The sequence below is a fragment of the Lingula anatina genome, chromosome 1 (assembly GCF_051362555.1).
Source record: "Lingula anatina isolate TDL-2025a chromosome 1, LinAna3.0, whole genome shotgun sequence".
NCBI classification, from domain to species: domain Eukaryota; kingdom Metazoa; phylum Brachiopoda; class Lingulata; order Lingulida; family Lingulidae; genus Lingula; species Lingula anatina.
The window spans coordinates 14,973,851-14,996,537 of NC_141767.1; the positions used below are offsets into that span (position 1 = coordinate 14,973,851).

General features: G+C 35.2%; 2 protein-coding genes across 3 annotated transcripts; both read left to right on the forward strand.

Moving 5' to 3' along the window:
* Positions 1–415: 415 nt before the first annotated feature.
* LOC147764007 (uncharacterized) lies at positions 416–6,711 on the forward strand. Its single transcript, XM_086999710.1, has 3 exons — positions 416–1,820; positions 1,946–5,479; positions 5,746–6,711. Exons 2-3 carry the CDS (start codon positions 2,047–2,049, stop codon positions 6,438–6,440), a joined length of 4,128 nt encoding a protein of 1,375 aa, XP_086855836.1. The 5' UTR covers positions 416–1,820; positions 1,946–2,046; the 3' UTR covers positions 6,441–6,711.
* A 5,570-nt stretch (positions 6,712–12,281) lies between these two features.
* Positions 12,282–22,453, forward strand: LOC106164979 (WD repeat-containing protein 70-like). Of its 2 annotated transcripts, XM_087002120.1 has the most exons (19): positions 12,282–12,356; positions 13,105–13,144; positions 14,351–14,404; positions 14,911–14,997; positions 15,399–15,545; positions 15,741–15,868; positions 16,120–16,179; positions 16,529–16,662; positions 17,006–17,159; positions 17,296–17,372; positions 17,710–17,887; positions 18,204–18,303; positions 18,548–18,632; positions 18,982–19,120; positions 19,529–19,629; positions 19,982–20,061; positions 20,440–20,556; positions 21,444–21,612; positions 21,953–22,453. In XM_087002120.1, the coding sequence occupies exons 4-19, from the start codon at positions 14,940–14,942 to the stop codon at positions 22,044–22,046; spliced, it is 1,821 nt and encodes a 606-aa protein (XP_086858246.1). In that variant the 5' UTR covers positions 12,282–12,356; positions 13,105–13,144; positions 14,351–14,404; positions 14,911–14,939; the 3' UTR covers positions 22,047–22,453. The 2 variants fall into 2 exon arrangements, with proteins under 2 accessions (XP_086858246.1, XP_013398499.2); XM_013543045.2 differs by lacking the exons at positions 12,282–12,356; positions 13,105–13,144 and having other exon boundaries at positions 14,401–14,559.
* The last annotated feature ends 234 nt before the right edge of the window (positions 22,454–22,687 follow it).

Below are 22,687 nucleotides of genomic sequence, written 5' to 3' on the forward strand. Positions count from 1 at the left end.
TGTTCAGTCATTTACATGTGTATGCGTAATGCGTTTCTCCGGGAAAGATATTGGTGCGCAGACGAATGCAATCCGCAGTGTTCTGTCTGAGGTCTATGAGTAAATAGCTATGGGCACTGGATGTGGCGTCTTTATAAACATTTATAAACGATTTTAGATCGTTGGGATACATTTGCATTCCTAGCGTTTTGACTTGCAGGGAGTCACGGGGGTTTTAAAAAAGAACCAAATAATGACAGTTCAACGATATGGTTCGCGCGTGCTTTTCTTTGGGAAATAAATTTTGTACAATCAATACTACACTGATGTTACGATGGTGAGAGCCTTTTGTGAATAGGTCACGGATCCGGGCATCGTCGCTACATTCGGCAAAAAGATCATCGAGTACCATTAGATTATTTAATTGAGAATCAAAAAAGGTGGCGTCGGTTAAGTCGGTAGGAATACCTTTAAAGAATGTTACTGTGTCAGGGTGTTCCCTCTGAATATCATCGAACAACTGCTGCCAAATATCGTAACAATATATTATCTTTTGTGGCGACGGTGAAATCATTTTATCGGCATTTGATAATAGCCTTTTAATCCATACTGTTTTTCCTGAACCAGTGGGCCCTGCTAAAAGAGCAGTGAAAGGGTGTTTTAGATGTGTATCGTACATGTCCAAAAATGTAATTGACATTTATCGGCTTGAAGAGTTTACTTTATACCTTTTATCACGTGTTATACACAAACGACATATTATTTCCTGAGTCTTTCCATGATGAAGTTCTACGTGTTTCTAAGTTTTCGCTTACTATTATCCTTACAACATCTGGTTTTCAACGGTCAATGTTCAAGTTTTATAATTAGCCTGGCTATGCTAGCGCTTTGATCTATGTAGTAATGTGATTTATTAGGAGGGGCCTGGACATTTTAATTGAGACAGTGGTTAGGGAACACTGTTTCTATCTATCCATACATGTGAAGTGATAAAAATTGCAGTAAAATTGATAACCGCTTTTCATTTTCAAGCTAAAGTTCGTAGGTTCGGGGGAGGGTACTTAGTGACACGGTACATTCAGTTCTCATGCATCGTACACAAAGAGGCAATCGCCATTAATTAATGTGTGCTGTTTCGTCTCTATGGGCCTTTCAATAGCGTGTGATTGTGCTTGTGCACATTCTTTTGTGAAGAGATTACGTTGAGAGCGACACTGAAAGTACTAAAGAGACTGGTGTTGTTTCTGTACACGGGGGGTACAATAGAAGACCACAGCACGTACATTATTAACAACATTTTCCCCCGAAGACGATATTATTGATAGTATCCGATTTGTACGGCAGGTACATTATTAACAACATTTTCCCCCGAAGACGATATTATTGATAGTATTTGCTTTGTGTTATGTTCTACTACATTTTATTGAGTGCAACGCTGACTATGTAATGAAATTTAAACGCGTATCAATCGATACAATAGAACAACTGTAGTCACACCCATGCGTGTTGTTGTAAGGGATTACATCAAGAGAGTGGCATTGAAATTATAAGAGGCTGGTGTTGATTCTGTGAACAGGGAGGACAATATAAGGCCAGGGCATATGAATAATCAACAGCATTTTCTCACGGTTGTCACCCTACATTTTCCCGCGAACAACACAATGGTATACGTAATTTTATGTGACGTGGGATATTTTTATTGGTTAAAAGTTTTATTTCATTATTCTTAATATTAAACATCGTGGCTTCGACGTCATTTGAGCATTAACGTCTGTGGAGGCATGTCGCGGCAATACATTGTAGAAGGTCCCATGGAGAGCCAGTGTAGGAGCACACAAAATGTAAGTTACTGAACATTCAGTCAATTTAATTCACGTTAAAATTTTTGTATATATCGTTAACATTGTGTCTAAAATGTTTAGCTGTCTGAAAACGGGGGACTGATTTGATTTTTTGATCTTTATAGATATCACGCACAGTGGCTATTGCTTGAGCTTGAGATTTCCTTACCCTCACCCCTTACATTACCCCTCCTTTTATTACATGTGCCTTTAACACTATTTTATCATGGGTGACACAGAGTCTGAGGGATCGGTTTCTAATTTGTGGGAAGACATGAGTAATGAGGATGATTTATTGAATGCGGAGCATGAGAGTGGTGATGAGTTATGGGCTGATTCAAATGTAACAGACGATCAGCTGGTAAATCATGTAGATCAGTTCGAAGGTGAACTCGGGATGGGGTTAGATTATAGAAGGTTTTATAATCTGCGACGGGTCAATGAACGGCGCATGAAAAAATTTTCAACTGTAAACACGGACTATCAGCTCACATTCTCCCATTTAGAAAATAGAAGTTTAAATTCTATGATCCCGTTCCTACGTGAGCTTTTCCAAAACATATTTGACGACTTAGTGCAGAACATGCTTCCTCATGATTTGGTCAGAATTGTCTTGCAATCTGACACGTTAGAGTATCCCATATCAATAGCGTTCACGAGGGTATCTGAATTTACAGTGGATCTCTTTTTGGACGAATTGATAAGAGTATTACAGTCTCACGAGGAGTTTAGACTTGACGCATCTATTATTTTAACTGTGTGTCATGTCAGTATGCCACGCCCTGGTGGAGCAAGATTAAAAAGAGGGTCTATGGGTCTGCAGAGCTTTCTCCACGCAAAGCGTTCAGTCATTCAAATACGTAACGGGGCGGGAGATCAGTTGTGTTTAGCGCGTGCATTGGTTGTAGCTATGGCCAAAGCAGATAATGACCCCGAATATGCAACAATCGTTGATAACCGTTGTCGTGAACAATTAGAAAGAGCCCAAGGCTTGCATACAAGAGCTGGAGTACCGTTAGGTCCTTGTGGTGTCCCTGAAATTAAACAGTTTCAGTCATATTTGAGTAATTATCAAATATCTGTGTTTTCTGGAGATCACTTTATGAGTTTAATTCATAAAGGACCTTCAGCTTTGAAGGAGCTGTTTTTATTTTATCATAAGGGGCATTATGATGTCATAACTTCGATAACAGGTTTCATGGGTAGAGCGTACTATTGTACGGAATGCAATATAGGTTTTGATCACATGGGTGACCATTCGTGCGAAAAATATTGCGAGAGGTGTAAAAAGGATTCGTCATGCAAGTTTGAAAATTGGCGTCATTGCGATCAGTGTAGCAGAAATTTCCTCTCTGACAGCTGTTTTAGAAATCATACACTTGTACCCGAACAAGGTAAATGGTCAACCTGCCGACGATTTACTCTTTGTAAAAAGTGCACTAAATTTGTCGATCATAAAAGGGAAGAAAAACATGTGTGTTACACTTACAAGTGCAAGTCATGTAATAAGTACGTCAAAGACGGTCACTTATGTTACATGCAAATTGATAGAGATGACCTTGGTGAGGATGATGACGATTTACTTATGTATATCGATGAGAATCCTGCTGCCAATTTCATTGGTAAGTTTAAACCTGGTTCAAAACGCCCTTTCATATTTTTTGATTTTGAAGCGCAGCCATCGCATGTTCATACCCCTAATCTAGTGGTTGCTCACAGGGTATGTCATCACTGTCTAAATTTAGACGTAACCCCCACTAGTACATGTGAGCTATGTGGCAAAAATGAACATGTGTTTAAGGGGCCGTCGTGTGTTGATGAATTTTGCAAATGGGTATTTGAAGATCAGAGTTTTGAACGTGCACAAGGTAAAAGGAAAAGGAAAGGAAAAAACAAAGGAGGTCGCAGTAAACGAATGAATCCTGGAGCATCGTTATGTTTTGATGGTGCTGAGTATGAATGTGAGAATGACGAGGAGGATATGATCATACATAATGGGGCTATATTGTTGGCACACAACATGTCTGGTTATGATGGTTTTTTCCTCTTAAAATGGCTCAAAGACCAATGTATCGTTCCTGAGGTGATATTACGGGGCGCCAAGGTGCTTTCTATTAAGGTGGGCGATATAACCGTTATTGATTCTTACAGCTTCCTCCCCATGGCACTCAACAAACTTCCCGCTGCATTTGGTCTAGATGAATCCCTGTCAAAGGGCTACTTCCCCCACTTCTTTAATACCCCTGAAAACCAAGACTATAGGGGTAAAATGCCCGCCACTAATTTCTATGGCTCTGATTCAATGTCTACCGGTGCGAGAGAAAAATTTTTGGCATGGTACAATGATCAGGTTAGTCAAAACTATATATTTGATTTCCAAAAGGAAATACTCATATACTGCCGCATGGACGTCACCATTCTTCGGCAAGCATGTCTCCGATTCAGGAAATTGATGCTTGATATAACAGTTGCGAATGGTGTGGAAATTGATGTTTTTTACAGATCTATCACTATAGCCAGCGCATGCAATGTTGTGTTCAGATCTTTATTTCTTATGCAAAACACGATCGGCATTATTCCAACACAGGGGTATAAGCCGAAAAACAAAACGTCCGTGAAAGCAGCTAAATGGTTGCGGTATAGGGCGGAGCGTGACAATGTCTTTATACAGCATGCTCATAATCAGGGAGAAAAGAAAATAGGAAAGTTTGTCGTTGATGGTTGGGCGTCAACAACTAACACTGTCTACGAGTATCAGGGGTGTTTTTGGCATGGGTGTCCAAAATGTTACAACATTTACAATATCAACAATGTCAATTTGATGACAATGGGTGAGTTGTTAGAAAGGACGGTGGATAAGAAGCATGCGCTTCAATCTTTAGGTTTCAACTACATAGAGGTATGGGAGTGTGAGTTTGACAGGGTCATACGGGAGGATGCTGGCGTGAAAGAAATAGTGGATAGCGTGAACGTTGTCGATTGTATTGATCCTCGTGAAGCCTTTTACGGGGGCAGGACGAACGCAGTCAAGCTTTTTTGTCAGGCAGATCAGGGACAGAAAATACGTTACATTGACGTGTGTAGTCTATATCCCTATGTCAACAAATACAAACCATACCCCCTCTGTCACCCCACCATCATAACCGAAAACTTTGGTCCTCTTAGCGAGTATGAAGGTTTAGTCAAATGTACTATTCTTCCTCCTCACGGCCTTTATCATCCTGTCCTTCCCTATAGATCACAAGGGAAACTAACATTTCCTCTTTGTCGCACATGCGCTGACACACTGCAGCAGTCACGGTGTGAGCATAATGACGAAGAGCGTTGTATGACAGGTACATGGGTTACGGTCGAGTTAAAAAAGGCCGTTTCCAAGGGCTATGTGATTAAACAAATGCACGAGGTCTGGCATTATGATCATGTTAGCGAATACAACCCAATCACCAAAACGGGGGGTCTTTTCTCTGACTATATCAATACATTTCTCAAGCTCAAACAAGAGGCCAGCGGCTATCCACCAGAGTGCACGACACCACAGCTCAAAAGAGACTACATTGCTTCCTACTTCACCAAAGAGGGCATTCGACTAGACCCTAACCAAATTAAGAAGAACCCAGGTCTGAGGGCTTTGTCTAAACTGATGCTTAACAGCTTTTGGGGTACGTATAAACAGAGGTAGCATTCATTTATTACATACACTATGTCTGAGGTTCACGCATGATTCCAATATTTGTATTTGTTATTCACCGTAAATAATGGTAATAACATCGTACGTATATTTGCATATTACATCTGTCCTTGATGCTTTATTATGTTTACACCTTGTTTATTCACATCATACAATATTACAGTACTTCTCATCCGTGCATTTTCACTATCCTTACTCGCATAGTTATGTTATTATTTTTTATGTTTGTTATTTCAGGCAAATTCGGTCAACGAATGAACATGACACAGTCCGAATACGTCACCGAGGTGGACGAGTACTTTGCGCTGCTGTTGAACAAATCCGTCGATGTCACCAACGTGATGTTTTTAACCGATGATATGGTGGAGGTACACTACAAACACCAATCTGAGTTTAATGAATGCTCCGATAAGACCAACGTCGTCATAGCCGCGTACACCACCGCCCACGCTCGTATGGTTCTTTACAGCGCCATAGAGGACCTGGATCGAAACGTTCTTTACTTTGACACGGACTCAATCATCTTCCTGGACGATGGCAGTGCACAAACCAACGCCTACCTAAATACCATCATGGGCAGCTACCTTGGCGACTTCACCGATGAGCTAGATGAGGGGGACCACATCACCACCTTCGTGTCGGGCGGGCCGAAAAACTACGCATACGTTACCGCAAAGGGAAAGACAATTTGTAAAGTGAGGGGTATCTCACTGAATTATGAAACCTCCCAAATAGTGAACTATGAGACTTTACGTAACATGGTACACGGTATAGGTCCGAAAGAGGTGTCAACAACTACACATCATAAAATTGTGCGAGACACTCTGAATAAAGAACTGCTCTCTAAAAGGGAGGATAAAGTTTACCGGGTTGTGTACACTAAACGTGTCATTCAGCAAGACTCATTTGATACACTACCATACGGCTATTAACTTTCATAAATTGCCGAGTAGTGTTGTTTATATATTTATCATTTTTCATTTTGTTGTACATACATTGTTTTGCTGTTTTAATCTGTGCATGTAATTGATAGATTCACTATACTCACTTTGCACTGCATTATGCATAATTATTATCTTTTAGTAAATTAGACATTTATGTACATTGTTTTAATGTTTTAATGTGTATATACAACTGTTCACTATGATCAACTTACAATGCAATTATGTATTTCAATAAAATCATGTTTTATTTACAAATTTACTTGTTTACTACTACATTGTGCCTTTTTCCTTAGTAATTCTTTAAAATCTCCTACATGCCCAGGCCCGTTCTGTGACGTCATCCGTTACCATAGTAAAACGTAAACAAAAATAGGGAGTCTCGTTTGTTTACATTAAAAAAATTGTTTGTTTATTTTGTAAACATCCCCATTGTCCGGTATAGGTTTACCATTGTTCAAATGATGTAACATAACAAAAGAAAAAAGTGGAATTCTTTTCTCCCGTATAGTACGGATGTAACTACTGATAAGCAAACATACTATTTGCATTTAAAGAAAAGACAATAACCTGAAAATCCCATTGGGAAAATCAAAAATAAATTTCTCAGCAATAGAAAGATACTTACAATCTTCCATAATGTCTGTTTTTTTTTTCTCCATTACAACATACCTTTTTCTCCAAACTAATTCCACATTTTCCATCTGGGTAAGTGTCTGAAAAAGAAAATTATCTACCAACATCAATATTAAATTGACATTTGTGCCATATATCCCTCCATGTGAGATTTGTCTTGACTTACCACATACCACAATATCCAAAGAGATTGAAAATACAGGTAATGCTGAAACATATATATATATATATTTCACAAAAAAACACTGTCCAATGCAAATAAAGCAAAGAATGTTTAAACTGGATCAAGCCAAAATACCCAGCGGGTGGTGTCCCAGCACCCACACACCATGCTTTAAAAGACATTGGCTAATATTTCTTTGATAAGCAAACATACTTTTTACAATTAAAGAAAAGACAATAACCTGAAAATACCATTAGGAAAATCTAATCTAAATTTCTCAGGAATCAAAAGATACTTACAATCTTCCATAATGTCTGTTTTTTTTTCTCCATTACAACATATGTTATTCTCCAAACTAATTTAACCTTTTTCATCTGGGTTGGTGTCTGAAAAAGAAAATTATCTTCCAACATCAATATTAAGGTTCACATTTGTACCATATATCCCTCCATGTGAGATTTGTCTTTGACTTACCACATACCACAATATCCAAAGAGATTGAAAATATAGGTAATGCTGAAACATATATATATTTCACAAAGAAACACTGTCCAATGCAAATAAAGCAAAGAATGTTTAAACTGGATCAAGCCAAAATATCCAGCGGGTGGTGTCCCAGCACCCACACACCGTGCTTTAAAAGACATTGGCTAATATTTCTTTGATAAGCAAACATACTATTTGCAATTAAAGAAAAGACAATAACCTGAAAATCCCATTGGGAAAATCAAAAATAAATATCTCAGCAATAAAAAGATACTTACAATCTTCCATAATCTCTGTTCTTTTTTTCTCCTTTACAACATACCTTTTTCCCCAAACTAATTCCACTTTTTCCATCTGGGTAAGTGTCTGAAAAAGAAAATTATCTACCAACATCAATATTAAATTGACATTTTAGCCATATATCCCTCCATGTGAGATTTGTCTTTGACTTACCACATACCACAATATCCAAAGAGATTGAAAATACAGGTAATGCTGAAACAGATATATTTCACAAAGAAACACTGTCCAATGCAAATAAAGCAAAGAATGTTAAAACTGGATCAAACCAAAATATCCAGCGGGTGGTGTCCCAGCACCCACAGAACGTGCGTTAAAACACATTGGCTAAAATTTCTTTGATAAGCAAACATACTATTTACAATTAATGAAAAGACAATAACCTGAAAATCCCATTGGGAAAATCAAAAATAAATTTCTCAGCAATAAAAAAATACTTACAATCTTCCATAATGTCTTTTCTTTTTTCTCCATTACAACATACCTTTTCATCCAATCTAACTCAACTTTTTTCCATCTTCCTTGTCTGAAAAAGAAAATTATCTACCAACATCAATGTTAAGGTTCACATTTGTGCCATATATCCCTCCATGTCAGATTTGCCCTTGTCTTACCACATACCACAATATCCAAAGAGATTGAAAATATAGGTAATGCTGAAACATATATATATTTCACAAAGAAACACTGTCCAATGCAAATAAAGCAAAGAATGTTTAAACTGGATCAAGCCAAAATATCCAGCGGGTGGTGTCCCAGCACCCACAGACCGTGCTTTAAAACACATTGGCTAATATTCCTTTGATAAGCAAACATACTATTTACAATTAAAGAAAAGACAATAACCTGAAAATACCATTGGGAAAATCAAATCTAAATATCTCAGGAATTGAAAAATGCTTACACTCTGCCATAAAGTCTCTTCTTTTTTCTCCATTACAATTAACATGCCTTTTCATCCAATCTAACTCAACTTTTTTCCATAATTTTTATTCCTTGTTGTCTGAAAAAGAAAATCATCTACCAACATCAATATTAAATTGGCATTTGTGCCATATATCCCTCCATGTGAGATTTGTCCTTGTCTTACCACATACTGTACCACAATATCCAAAGAGATTGAAAATTCAGGTAATGCTGAAACAGATATATTTCACTAAAAAACACTGTCCAATGCAAATAAAGCAAAGAATGTTTAAACTGGATCAAGCCAAAATATTCGCTAGTTTTTTCCTCTGGTTTTCGTTGCTGTATTCTTTCGAGAAAAAAAGGTGGAATCTAAAATATTGAACTTTTATTATTATTATTATTGTTATTATTATTATTTTTTTTATTTTATTTTTATTTATTTATTTATTTTTTTTTTTTTTTTTGCACAGATGTACCTGTTTTTTTCTGCCTTTCTTTGAAATCCATATTTCCGCGGTTCACCAAGCTGCAATGTGACATCGCCCTGCTGGTAGTGAGGATGCGGTTGCCGCTCTCCATGGAAACGTAGACAGATACGTCATATGTCAACATCACGTCGTGACGTATAACATATAACGCCATGACCTTTAAAAATGTAGGCCTACCACCCTCTGCTGAGACTCTATTAGAATACAGCATAAAAATGAAAACAGCCAAAAACACCGAACTTGTGAATATGACGGAAAGCAGACCATGCTGTCGGATACGGATACTATTTCCATTGCGTTAGGTGAGCTGAAAGGCACACTTGTATTTCTGCGTGCCTTCTGGCTGAGAAGCTTTACTTCGAAGATGCTGAAGATGGGCCTGACTGTTATGTAGCCTACTGACTGTACAAAGGGAACTTTGAATATGCTGGTATGGCCCTAATCGTGCAGCTACACCTCTACATCTCTTTGCTTGTTCCATTTGTCATTATTGGTTGTGCCATGCAACTGTGCACTATATATATCTGTAGGCCTATAATAGGGGCCTAAACCCGGCCATGGCCATTACCAGCCTATTTGGTTTTTAAAATTATTTAGTTGGACAGCCTTTCTGTTGACACGGACGCCTATATCGCATCGCAAGCTATTCGTCCTTTATGTCAATGAAAAAAGTAGACATACAACAGCCTTTGATAAGTAATAGGGATTCTTACGGCTTAGAACCTTCAAACTATGCAGTAGGCCTACACCGGTAAGCAGAAGTTTTTGGCTAAATTTACGTTAAAGAAATGCTAATATGCTCAATAAAAATGTAATAATAATAGATCCCACAGCGTCGAATTGACAGTAAAATGTTTTTTCTCGGTGATCTTGCTATATTTTACATTGTAAAGGACTGCTGAGGACAGCTGAACAGCAAAGTCTCGTGATCCAGTCGTTTTCAGCTCCTTACGCGTTTTGCAGTTTAGCACCGATTCATTTAAATGAATACTATTTATAATAAGAATAAATATTCTGTTATTTTACTAACTAATCAACCCCGACCCCTACATCAGTAAGAAAATTGAAATGTCTAAAATTTCCATGCTCGCTCATAACTGTTTATTCTAATATGAAACTATCGGCCGACGTAGATTATCATTGTAATTGGATTCAACGAAAGCCCCTTCGGAGTTGGATCGATCTACTTGGACTGATAATTAAAATGGGACTGAGTCCATATAGTGCCTTAAAAGTTTCACTCTAAAAATGAAAAAATGTAGCCAAATTTAAATAAGGCTCTCTTATGCAGTTGTCGTTACATAACGAAATCAAATATTAGTACTTTGTAATTGCAAAAAAATCAATTGCTTTTTTTCCGACTTCAAAAAAAAAAAAGGTTTGATAATCACGGCATCAGTGTCGCGGTTAACCTAAAGGAAGGGGACCCTATATTCGTTTTTCGAATCAAACGAATTTCAATCTGTGCCAACAGTAGGCTGTTTGTTGTTTTTAAGACTTCACGAACAATAAAAAGTACAGGGGCCTATCTGTATCGAGCTGTTGACGGAACTCTTACTTAAACCATTTATTGATTATTGAGTTTCTCAATCACATTTGGTTCTGTATGTCCTGATGCCTTATTTGTTATACATTGGTGAGAAAATCTCTCTAACAGGATAGGACTATCTTTAGGCCCCTACTCCAAGTTATATAGACTGGCGAATGATGACCTTCATGTTTCAAAGATAAGAATAAAAAGCCATTGGTAGAAATAGCACGGAAAATCGAATAGTTGTGAAACGGAAAACGATGTCTACATATACATGCTGACATGTGTATTAAAATAAACACGTACCTCTCTGGGATATATAAAAAGGCGCAAATTGCTGCGTTTGGTGTGAAATACGTTCCATTGGGCAGTTGTTGTGGTTGGTTGCTGCTGTCCTAAGAGACAACCGTTACTAAACGTCATAGTGATTGACGTCGACGTCAGTGACGTGGTGGTGTTTTGTTTTGCCAACGGTACAAAGATAGGCCTATTTCTTAAATTTTCAAATTGCCAATTGCTTAGCATGAAGATTTTTCTTTGCCTTCTATTTCTTTTTTTCTCCCCTTCCTTAATTCAGCTGCGTCCCAAGAAAGAATGGAGACGGAAAGAGGCCGCTGTAACTGTGTTGTAATTTTTATCTACAACGTTTGCTTTTTATTTCATTGTCAACAGTCTATATAGGCCTATTTACACCAGTCATATTTTAGATAGATATGTGTTAACTCACCATTGTCTTTCTACGATTACCTTTACTACAACCGTTAATATATGGACTCAAAAAAGTAAAACTTTTTAAATGACCGACACTTTCTTGGCATTGCGGGATATTGTCACATTAAAGCCGATTACAAGATTATGTGATCATTTTTTTTTCACCTCGCAAATATTTTTTCATAAATTGACGAGGGACCAACTTACCACGGGATTCAACTATCCCCGATCTCCCCTACGTCAGAGGTACGTATAAATATTGTATGTGACATCGATCATAGGCACAACTTACCCTCTACCAGGGCGAGTGATAGATTTTTTACAGATATTCACAGAATGACCATCTATCTAGCTAGAGACATATCTGTGAATATCTGTAAAAAATCTATCACTCACCCTGGTAGAGGGTAGGCACAACTTGAGTGCACATGTATGTGAAGGCATCACCACCAGATTTATTGCACAGTCAGTAGGCCTATCAATCTCTCACCTAAAATTAGCCATACCTGTTGTAATTTGCATAACAATATGTTGCTCACCAAAGAGCGAGCTGTTTTTTCGAATGCTCACTTAGCAGTTGGACAGAGTCGGGTGTAGACGCAACAGTAGGCCTACGTGTGGTGCAGTCACAGGATCGAGCTTTTATGCAGCGCACGTATAGAAGCAAATAGGCCTACATGTTTGTGAGTATCACACCGCCATTAAATACTAAAGTCGCACAGGAATGAAGGAATATTTACGACAAATAATTATCACATACATGTAAGTCCTTGTGCTACAGTTCGCAGCGTTACTTGTCTGTCACTCAGAATGGAAGAATTATTGGTTACAATGAATTGGGACTTCAAATGTACGGGATGAACGGCACTCTCACCCGACTTTTGATGATTACTTAAGTTTGCTCTGTACTTATTAGTATTGTTTGAATAATTTGTGTGCCCTTGACAGTTGCTTTCGGACATTTTGATTTAATTTAAAATGGCGTGTGTGTGTTTAAATGTAAGTATTACCACCAAAAATCACTGATTGATTAGATGATGCTTGTCACACTCCTGAGCTTCTAATTCAAAGGTAAGTTTGTGCCGTCAACTTGTATATCAATTCCATAGGAAAATCCTATGGTCAAATTTTATTAACAACACATAGGTCTTTTTTTATTTATTTTACTTTAAATAGGCAGTATTTGTAATTTTTTATTGTTTAAGGTTTTATTATATATGATGCTTATAGCACTGCTAGTTCGGTTTTTTTTTTTTTTTTTTTTTTTTTTTTTTTTTTTTTTTTTTCGGTACTAGCTGAGCCAGTGCCAATAACCACGCAGGCCACTTCAATTAAAAGTACCCGCTTCTCTCTAATTCTATATTTGTATATGGAAAAAGTCTATCCGTTTATTCTAAAGTTGAAATCATTATTTTTTTTTTTTCTTTTCAGATCGCTCGATCAATCAACATGAACCTGCAAGCAATCTACGGTGCCCAGACTTTGTTTTACGCCCAGGGACCCCATGCCCATTCGTGCATCTATAACATATAAAAACTGAATAAATACTTCGGCAATCCGGTGTTTTTTTTTCCTTTTGTCATGAAATAATGATGACAAATATAGTAGTAGGCCTAATAATGGGAAATAAATAACATTATTTCACGTTTGATGACTTTCAGATTCAATTTGCTAAATCTAATCTGTAAATTATGTCTCAATATTTTTGTGATTGATTGTTTTTTTATGTTCCCTACAGTTATCTGAAAGTGAAATAGGTGACGTATTTTGTAAATAATGGAATAATGGAAGTTATTTTCAGACACTAAAAGAAAATATCGAAAATAACATTTATATATTAAATTTATATCAGTTTAATAACCTGCTTTTTAAAAAATCAAATTAATGTGTTTTTTTCTATAACACAATTCGACTATATATATATATATATTTGCCTATATGATCCGTATACTGGTTATTCAGTTGTTATTAGTTTTTATAGAAAACCTGCTTACAAAGAAAAAAATGGCGAAGTTTGTTTCATTTTAGCATCATTGGCGATCTATATAAACTACCGGTACTATATAGGCCTAGTACATGTAATAGCAGGCCTCATTGGAATATGATATCTAACCGTAGGCCTATTCACTGCGTATTGCATGAGCAAATATCGGATAAATGTATAAAATACAAGATCAGGCAGATCATTCAGAATACATAAACGTATAGTGTTTGCGACAAAAAGACAAAACGAGACTGGTTTATGTGAGAATGTATAGCGTCCAAACTAAGCTGATGTACGGAAATGGCGAACTGTATACAGTAGGCCTACTGGTTTTTAATTAATTGACTGAAATGAATTGCTACATTTTAGATGCAGGAATACACCTTAACATGCTAACAATGACAGGAAAAAACTGAATATTTTTACTATAACTTTCTATTGATTATAAATTACGTAGTGTTCTCTATAAATACAAATACTGGTGTTAAGTTGGACTTGCGTAATTTGCTTTTATATTTTTTGAACTTCAAACTATTTTCCACATAATTTGTTCAAGATCAAATCTCATAGCACAGTAAATTTATTTCTAAAATGAGAATATATATTAATTTATATATATTTATTAGTTTAATAGTTTTGATATTCTTCCGTTTCTGACACCCATCACATTTTCATTATTTTACTCAATTCAAGCGGCAGCCTGATTACTCCCGTTGCAGTCTCACTCAAACAGGAAATGGATTGTTGGTAATAATAAACTTGAGCGAGTGCTAGCTGTTTCCCATTTCACGTTTACACTGGACAACGTTGTTCTCAACCTGCTTTCTCGCTTTACTTTACCCTGGTATTTTATCGAAAATTGTGTCTGTCGTTTTGAAGTATGGATCAAAGCAGGACCACAGGTAATGCTGTAAAGCAAATGGGTTACGATTTATTAATGCATCTTTAGCATCTCTCACTCTCTCTCGATCATCTCTCTCTCTCTCTCACGTGATGAAGGGTGGGAAATGGGATGGGTACAAAACCTTAAGTATGACATATTTAATCAGTACCCATTTTACACAAACCATGGGGTCCAAGTGTTTAGATACAATAACCTATCTGAGCATGCTCATAGTGTTATCATGTCAGGAGTTGGGTATAATTTCCCCAATTTTTCTGGATTTCCATCATTTAAATTGTAATGGAACAATTTATAATATATTTGATTTAGAATTTTAACATACTACAGTATTTTTTATTGTTTATCATAGGTGACAAAAAAGCTCGAACTTTTGACTTTATGTCAATGTTTGAAGAAACCAGGAAAAATGCAGTGGAGCGAAGCAAGAAAACTTTAGGTAATTAAAATTTGATATAACTTTATTTACCTGAAACTATCAAGATGAGAGTAAAAGCTATTTAGACTAGAAATGCACACATTTTATTGACTGTCAGACATTGAAATTTGGCTAATGCTGGTAGGCAGTTGGCATGTCATACAATGAGACCAAGCATTACAGCACTAACATCCATGTAAAACTTTGCAAATCTTCAGGCCTGTTGCATTTCCTCTTGCAAATTCGTAAAAAGGACTTTTACCATGCAAATAATGTCTGTTGTATCTTTGCATGAATCAGAATACTTTTTACTAAACCCTCTGCAATACATTTAGTTGCTCTTCAGCTTGCAGATTTGCAGCAAAATTCTATGAGAATCTGAAGTTGAGATGATATTTAAGGGGAATTTTTTTTTCATGAAGAAGAAAGAGAAAACTCCCAAGGCCAATCTAGTCCCACTGCAAAGAAAGCACATGGTGAATCTACTCCAAGTGAAAAGGATATTAAAAGTGTTTCAGATTTGATAGGACCTCCTGTACCCAGTTCTACCAGCAAAAATGATGAAGAAGGTATATGTATGTCTTTAACATAAAAAAATGCATTTTTTGCAAAGATTTTATGATGTCTAATTTTTTTATTGTTAATTGCGTTTCTTGACATTTGCCATATTAAGAACAACATTTTTACATTTTTAATTATATTTTGACACTATAGAAACATATTAAGTTTGTATTAAAGGAATATATATTTGATATTTTTTAAAGATTTGATAGGACCTCCTCTACCACCGTCATTTTTGACTTCGAACAGGGATGACACAACAAAAAAGAAAAACAAAGAAAATGATGGTGATGAGGAGGAGGAGGAGGACTCTGAGGAGGAAGAAGAAGAAGTTAGTACTTACTTTTCTATACTGTTGGCTCATGTGCCATGACTGTAAATTGAATTTTGTTAAGAACCATTTTCTAGTTAATCTCTTCCCATCCATGACTTCAGTAGAATTGTATCTTTATTAAATTTAATGAAAACTTACAATTTATTGTATGCTACATCCATATAATGATTCTTTGTTTTCTGATAAAGCATTTTTTAATCACTGCCATGCAGAGATAATGCTTAATTCTTCACTTGAATATTATTTAGGCATTAGAAAAAAGAATACCAGCCTCACATGAGATAACATTAGAGCATGGGAGTAAAACAGTAAGTAAACATAATACCCATAAGTGACCTGAACATGCATGGCAGGATTGGCAGTACTTACAATCTGACAATAAACCTCTGATTCTTTTCTGGAAGTAATTTAAAAAATCAAAAACTTCTTTTATTTTAAAATAGATGTTATTTCCAAACAGGTAACATCATCAAGAAGTCCGAATTTATTTATTACAATTTAATTATAGCCCAAACTTGTCAAATCCAACAAATATCTATTACCAATGGAATTTTTTTTAATTCATTTGGTATTGAAAAGTGGTGTATTTGCACTTTTAAATTACCACTTAAGTCAGAAGTACTTAATGCTTATTAAAGAAATACTACATTTCTCTAGGTGTCAGCTTTGGGTCTAGATCCCTCTGGAGCCAGACTAGTCACTGGGGGTTTTGACTATGATGTCAAGTTCTGGGATTTCTCGGGAATGGACTCTTCACTTCAGTCGTTTAGAATGATCAGGCCATGTGAAAGGTATGAATATAGAAATTTTCACTTTTGAATGTATAATTTGCACTTTGATATGTATGAGAGATACACCAGAGAGAGTGAGTAAAGCTGGTTTGGAATTTGTTCATTAGTTCTGAGCAAATGATATATTTTTCAAAAAATTGTTAAAATTGGTGAAAATGTATCAGATATTTATAGAAAGGTACAGTATACTAATGTCTATGCATATTGCCATGTTTTCACTTCTGTACTCAAAATAGATTATCTTCAGTGTATGGTGAAATATACCACAGAAGTTTTAGTGTATTAGGTCATCAGTGATTTTTTTGAATGTGTATTGACCAAACATTCTTTTGTCATGTTTCAGCCACCAGATCAAAGCCCTGGAGTACAGCACCACTGGTGACATGATCCTTGTGGTGTCAGGGAGTGCACAAGCCAAGCTTATTGACAGAGATGGATTTGAAGTAATGGAGTGCCCCAAGGGAGATCAGTACTTGGTGGACATGGCCAGCACAAGAGTAAGATAGAAAAAAAAAAATAATAATAATAATAATAATAATGCATACATGCTTCTTCAGGGTATTTCTGACTATTTGAAGTGTGAATGGCTTTTATAACAATTTATTCAAACTTGATTTTTTTTCTTCAATTAAGGGACACACTGCTATGTTGAATTGCGGTTGCTGGAATCCAAAGATAAAAGAAGAGTTTATGACATGTTCTTATGATGGGTAAGTCATGTTTTTATGACGTGTAGGATGAGGGATGCCCTCTCAACATATGTATCAAATTTGTATAAGAAATGACCTAGCTGATTATCAGGAAATTTGCTATCTATTAACACAGTTAAGATATTACAGAGAAGTTTTTTTTTTCTCAGAAAATGGCACAGATTGAATAAAAAATAAAAAATCTAACAAATTCTTATATTGATGTTGGAAAGATTGCCTTAGATTACCATAGAGATATTTGATGAGTTTGATTGGTGCCCATTTGTTAGCATTTCTTTTTATTTTCTTTATTTCGATAAAAAACAAAATCAATAAGATAAGATGAACTCTTTTTCAGCTCAGTCAGATTATGGGACATAAATAATGACAAAAAGCACAAGAACATCATCAAGCCAAGGTCACAAGTTGGTCGAAAAGTTGTCCCCACATGTTGTGCATATAGTCCCGATGGCAAACTTATTGCTGCTGCGTGCCAGGATGGCTCCATACAGATGTGGGATTATAAAAGATACATTGTGAGCACTACTGCAGCTCTTGTGCAACTCTTTTGAAGCACAGTCGAGGACGTTTTTTTTTTTTTTTTTTTTTTTTTTTTTAGTGTAAACAGCAATTTTAATTTATATATTAAAATATGATAAATGGATTTGGTTGGTCTCCAAGTGAAATTTGCTAAGTCATCTAAGGTACACATTGATTTGCATGTATTTGAGTTGGTTTTACATTTTTAAATGTTGTAAATTTTCCTTGTAGGAAGTTCATTTGTACAAACTGTCATCAGAATTGTTATGAATGTCAGAAAAATGATATAGATTGATTATTAACACTTAATAGGTCAATGTGGCATTAATGAATAGGACAGCTCACCAGAATGGGACAGACACATCATGCATAAGATTCTCGTATGATGGGAGGGTACTGGCAACCAGAGGAGGTGAGAGAATTAGTGTTTTACTTTAATACTCTTCAAAATTGGTCATCTCAAAGAAATTAGTAGTTGTGTAGAAATGAATTGAAGGCAATACTGGCAAAGTAATGTTGTATACAATGACAGTTATGGATAGAAACTAAAATAGTTAAAAAATGACAGATTTTATGTACAGCAAGAATATATATATATGGAGAGAAATTGAAATACAAATCTCATTCTGAAAAGTTTGTTTTTTTGTTTATTTTAGGTGATGACACTCTTAAACTATGGGACATCAGGAATTTTAAAAAACCACTTGTAGTGGCTAATGATTTGTTCAACTTATTTCCTATGTAAGTGATATTATTAAAGGACTGAGTGCAAGTGCAAGAAGTGCAACTGCACTATTGAAAATGTTTAAATACCCTTTAAAGATGCATGGGACATTGAAATCCAACCAGTGCTGTTACTACTACTACTACACCTACTTTTACTGCTGCTGCTGCTCCTACAGTTGCATACCCTACGGAACAACTTTGTATACATTTTTGTAAATTTTCAGTCAAATAATTGATATAAAAATTTTAAGAAGTCAGTAAGTTATCTGACTACTGTTTTAAAATAATTTTTTTTAATTTGAGCATATAGAATTTATCTGTTAATAACATTTTTAAAATGAAGTGTTCTTAATTCTTTTTCCAGGACTGACTGCATCTTCAGTCCAGATGATAAAATGGTGGTGACAGGAATATCACTGAATAAAAATGAAACTACTGGAAAACTAATTTTCTTTGAAAGAGAAACACTACAGAGGGTCACAGAAATGGAAATATCAAATTCTGTAAGCTAATTATGTCTTTTGTACAACAATATAGATGCAAAGACAGATTAATGAAATTCAGCTGTTGTGCCTGATGTAGGGGCTCATTCCTATTCTTTGTCAATAAAAGGGCACAGATGAGTCACCAATGTAAAAATTGTTTAATGTATATTTATGTATATTTATGTCAGCTTCCATTTATATGTGATAGGAACAAATCTTATTTATTTTAGTCATGAGGATAAGAAAATGTAGAATCCACTGAATAATAAACTGATGTTTCTTTATGCATATTACACTTGGAAAGCAGAATATTTTTTATATATTTTCAGGTCAGATTGTTCAGGAAAAAGTTAAAGGAAAAATACATTTTCTCCATCTGATATCCTGATTAAAATATAGTCAATGGTTTCTTATTGTTTGTTACAGAATGTAGTAAGGTGTTTATGGCATCCTAAGCTGAACCAGATAGTGGTAGGGTCAGGTGATGGAAAAGTCAAAATGTTTTATGACCCGGATCGCAGTCAAAGGTAAATTTTGTTTTTAGATATCATTGTAACTGTGTCTTATTTTTTTTATGTCACCAGAGAATATCCTTTTTGTAACTACTTTTTAGTATCTAGGTTTCAAATTGGGATTTCACTGAAATTTTTATTTAACTGTTGCATTGTACTTCAATCCATTTTCAAGATGAATCTGTTAATTTCGGTTGTCTGTCCAAACTCCATTGCTGTTTTGTGTAAGGAGCTTCTGTGTCTGTTCTACTATTTTGTTGTGACTTTTTAGAACTTACCTTGTTTAAAAGTTTAAAACATACAATGAAGTCCTATATATATACTGGTATATGGACCAAGGTGTGTAAATTTTATTATTATTTCACAGGGGAGCTAAACTTTGTGTTGTGAAAACTAAGAGGAAAGTTCAGCAAGTAGAAGCAATGACAGCACAACGAATAATCACTCGTAAGTGGACCTTAAATATTATTTTCTTTACAATATTTTACTTCTTTGGTATTGATAAAAAATGGTGACACCTTGTTATTTTTAATTGAATAATAATATCTCATTGATATATTTGAAGAAAAGGCATAGAATCTTTAGATAGTAGACAAAATTGTTGTATCAGATGTTATCCCTATCGTATTCAGATCAGTTAACATCAGTGCATATTTGTTTATCTGTGTTGTTGAATTTGTTGTTTTTAAAAGACATAAGTATGTGAAAAATGCACCTTCATATATACATCATACTCGTGACATTTATTGTAAGACAACCATAATCATTTCTTGATTTAAATTAGTTTGTAGCCATATCTAACCACCTTCACTTACACCTTTTCAGCCTATGCGTTGCCAATGTTCAAGGAGGAAAGGCAGAAAAGTACAAAGAAAATAACAGAGAAATCACGACAGGATCCAGTCAAGTCCAGGCGCCCAGATCTGCCAATAACAGGACCTGGTATTTAATTTTTTGTCCTTTCCTTTAACTTGAGGTGTATTTTATACTGCAAAGTCTGTTGAACATGAGTGGATTTTAGACTCTAAATGAATATTCATTGTTATTATTATTATTATTGTATTACTTTAAAACATTTATATATTAATGAATTTGCTTATGCTGTTTATGTGTATTTGTAGAACAGTGTATCTGAAGTTGTAATTGAGTTTTTAGTTTAAAAAAAATTATCAGATTTTAATTTAAGAGTATGAAAATCAAAATTGACTCTCATCTTTAACCAAAACACTGCTGATTTTTTTGAATGAACATATTTATTGCTTAAAATATGTTGAAGAAAGATAAAGCTCATCATTCAACAGTTTTTAGCACACAGAAACTAAGTCTCAATGTCAAATGAATACCACCAGGGATAATAACTCTTCATATGAGATCTATATTTCACAATAAAAACATTGTGAACAGCTCATAGAAATATAATACATATTCTGTATATTCTGTTGTACCACAAAAACTGAAGTTATAGCTATTATTCTGATGTCTGAGCTTGTCTTTAGACCACGTGACCTCCATTCATGGCCATACTCTGTTAAAATCTCTTAAGAGATTATAACAAAAAAGCAAACTTTTTAGAAAAAAAACAGGGACTAACTTTGAATGTAAAAATGGATTCATTAACCACTGGTAAGTATTGGAAAATTGTTGTTTACTCCAGGAAAATTAAATTTTTGGCCTAAATGAAGAGTTATTATCCCTTCAATTTTTTTCTACAGTCTCCAGTACTAGTGACACAGAATATTCAGCAGCTGTGTGTTTAAAAGATATTTTGTGGAATAGATCAATAACATGTGTTTTTGGTCATGATCTAAAGTTAAGTTTTGCCATTTTAGGTTCTGGAGGCCGTCTTGCAGCTCATGGTTCAACATTGTCTCAGTATGTAGCTCAACAAATAGTCATCAGGAAACATGATGAGAGAGACAAGGATCCAAGGGCGGCCATTTTGAGGCATGCGGAGGATGCAGAAAAAAATCCTTATTGGGTCACTCCAGCATATTCTCAGTAAGGAATATGACTTTTTTTTTCATGAGTGTAAAATTTATCATAAAGCATGCATAAAAAAAAAAACAGATAAAATTTTCCTGGAAATTTAAACACTTTTCCATTTAACCAGCAGTGTTCACCATAATCAAAACCATTCACAGAATAGCAGTCCTTAAGTCTGTGTTTGAGTTTTAAGTTTTTATAAATTTACATATTTTTTTGTTAGTCACTTGAACTCAAATATATAAGCTCATAATTCTCTGAATTGTTTTGGTTAGGGTATACCTTAATGACAAAGGGAAAAAGTGCTGTGTGTGTGTGTGTGTTTTTTTTTTATTGCATTGAAAAAATATTGCAGGTCTCAGCCTCAAAACATACTCCACCATGCAGTTGAGGATGAAGAAGAACCAGAGGAAGAGGGACCAATGTGGAAAAAACCAAAGACAAAATGAAAAAAAAAAAAATCTAACAGCTTTTTCAATACATTTAGAAGGGCAGTCAAGCACCATTAAGTTGTTTAGAGGTTTTCTGATGTATGGGGATAAAGCATTAAACAAGAACATGTAAATATGTCCACAGACTTGTCTAAAAGAATGGTTTTCTGATGGGCAGAATTCGTTGTGTTGTTTCAGCTTTTGGAATTTATTAAATCTGTGTACTTATGAGTATCAGTGAAATATAAAAATTACCAGTTATACATCATGTTTCAAAAGCCCGGTTTATAGCGAGTCACCACTTGGCTAACCACCTTATTAATTTTGTCTGGTTTAAGTTTTCATTTTCCTGCAAAGGTATTTTAAGAAATGAGACAAGAGAAATATTTGTGAGAGCAAAAATAAACTTCTATCAGGTTATTGAATTTTTTTTTTTTTCAAATCAAAATGAAGAGATAAGTCGGTGCACTTAAAAAATTGTAAAATTAAAATGCTATTTTATCAGACATTGGTGCATCTCAACATGAATAAGTGTTGAATATCATACATATTCACTTAAAAATCTCAAAGAACTTTTTTGTAAGTTAATGCATCAAGTATTTGTCGGTATTCAGAGTCACACGTTACCAGGTATTGTGTGAATGTTGATGTAGATGATG

Coding starts and splice junctions, on each gene's coding strand:
- LOC147764007 (XM_086999710.1), top strand. CDS start 2,047: ATGGGTGACACAGAGTCTGAGGGATCGGTTTCTAATTTGTGGGAAGAC. Junction 5,480..5,745: donor GATGCTTAACAGCTTTTGGG/GTACGTATAAAC, acceptor TTGTTATTTCAG/GCAAATTCGGTCAACGAATG.
- LOC106164979 (XM_013543045.2), top strand. CDS start 14,538: ATGGATCAAAGCAGGACCACAG. Junction 16,663..17,005: donor ATGATCAGGCCATGTGAAAG/GTATGAATATAG, acceptor GTCATGTTTCAG/CCACCAGATCAAAGCCCTGG. Junction 20,062..20,439: donor AGCACAACGAATAATCACTC/GTAAGTGGACCT, acceptor ACACCTTTTCAG/CCTATGCGTTGCCAATGTTC.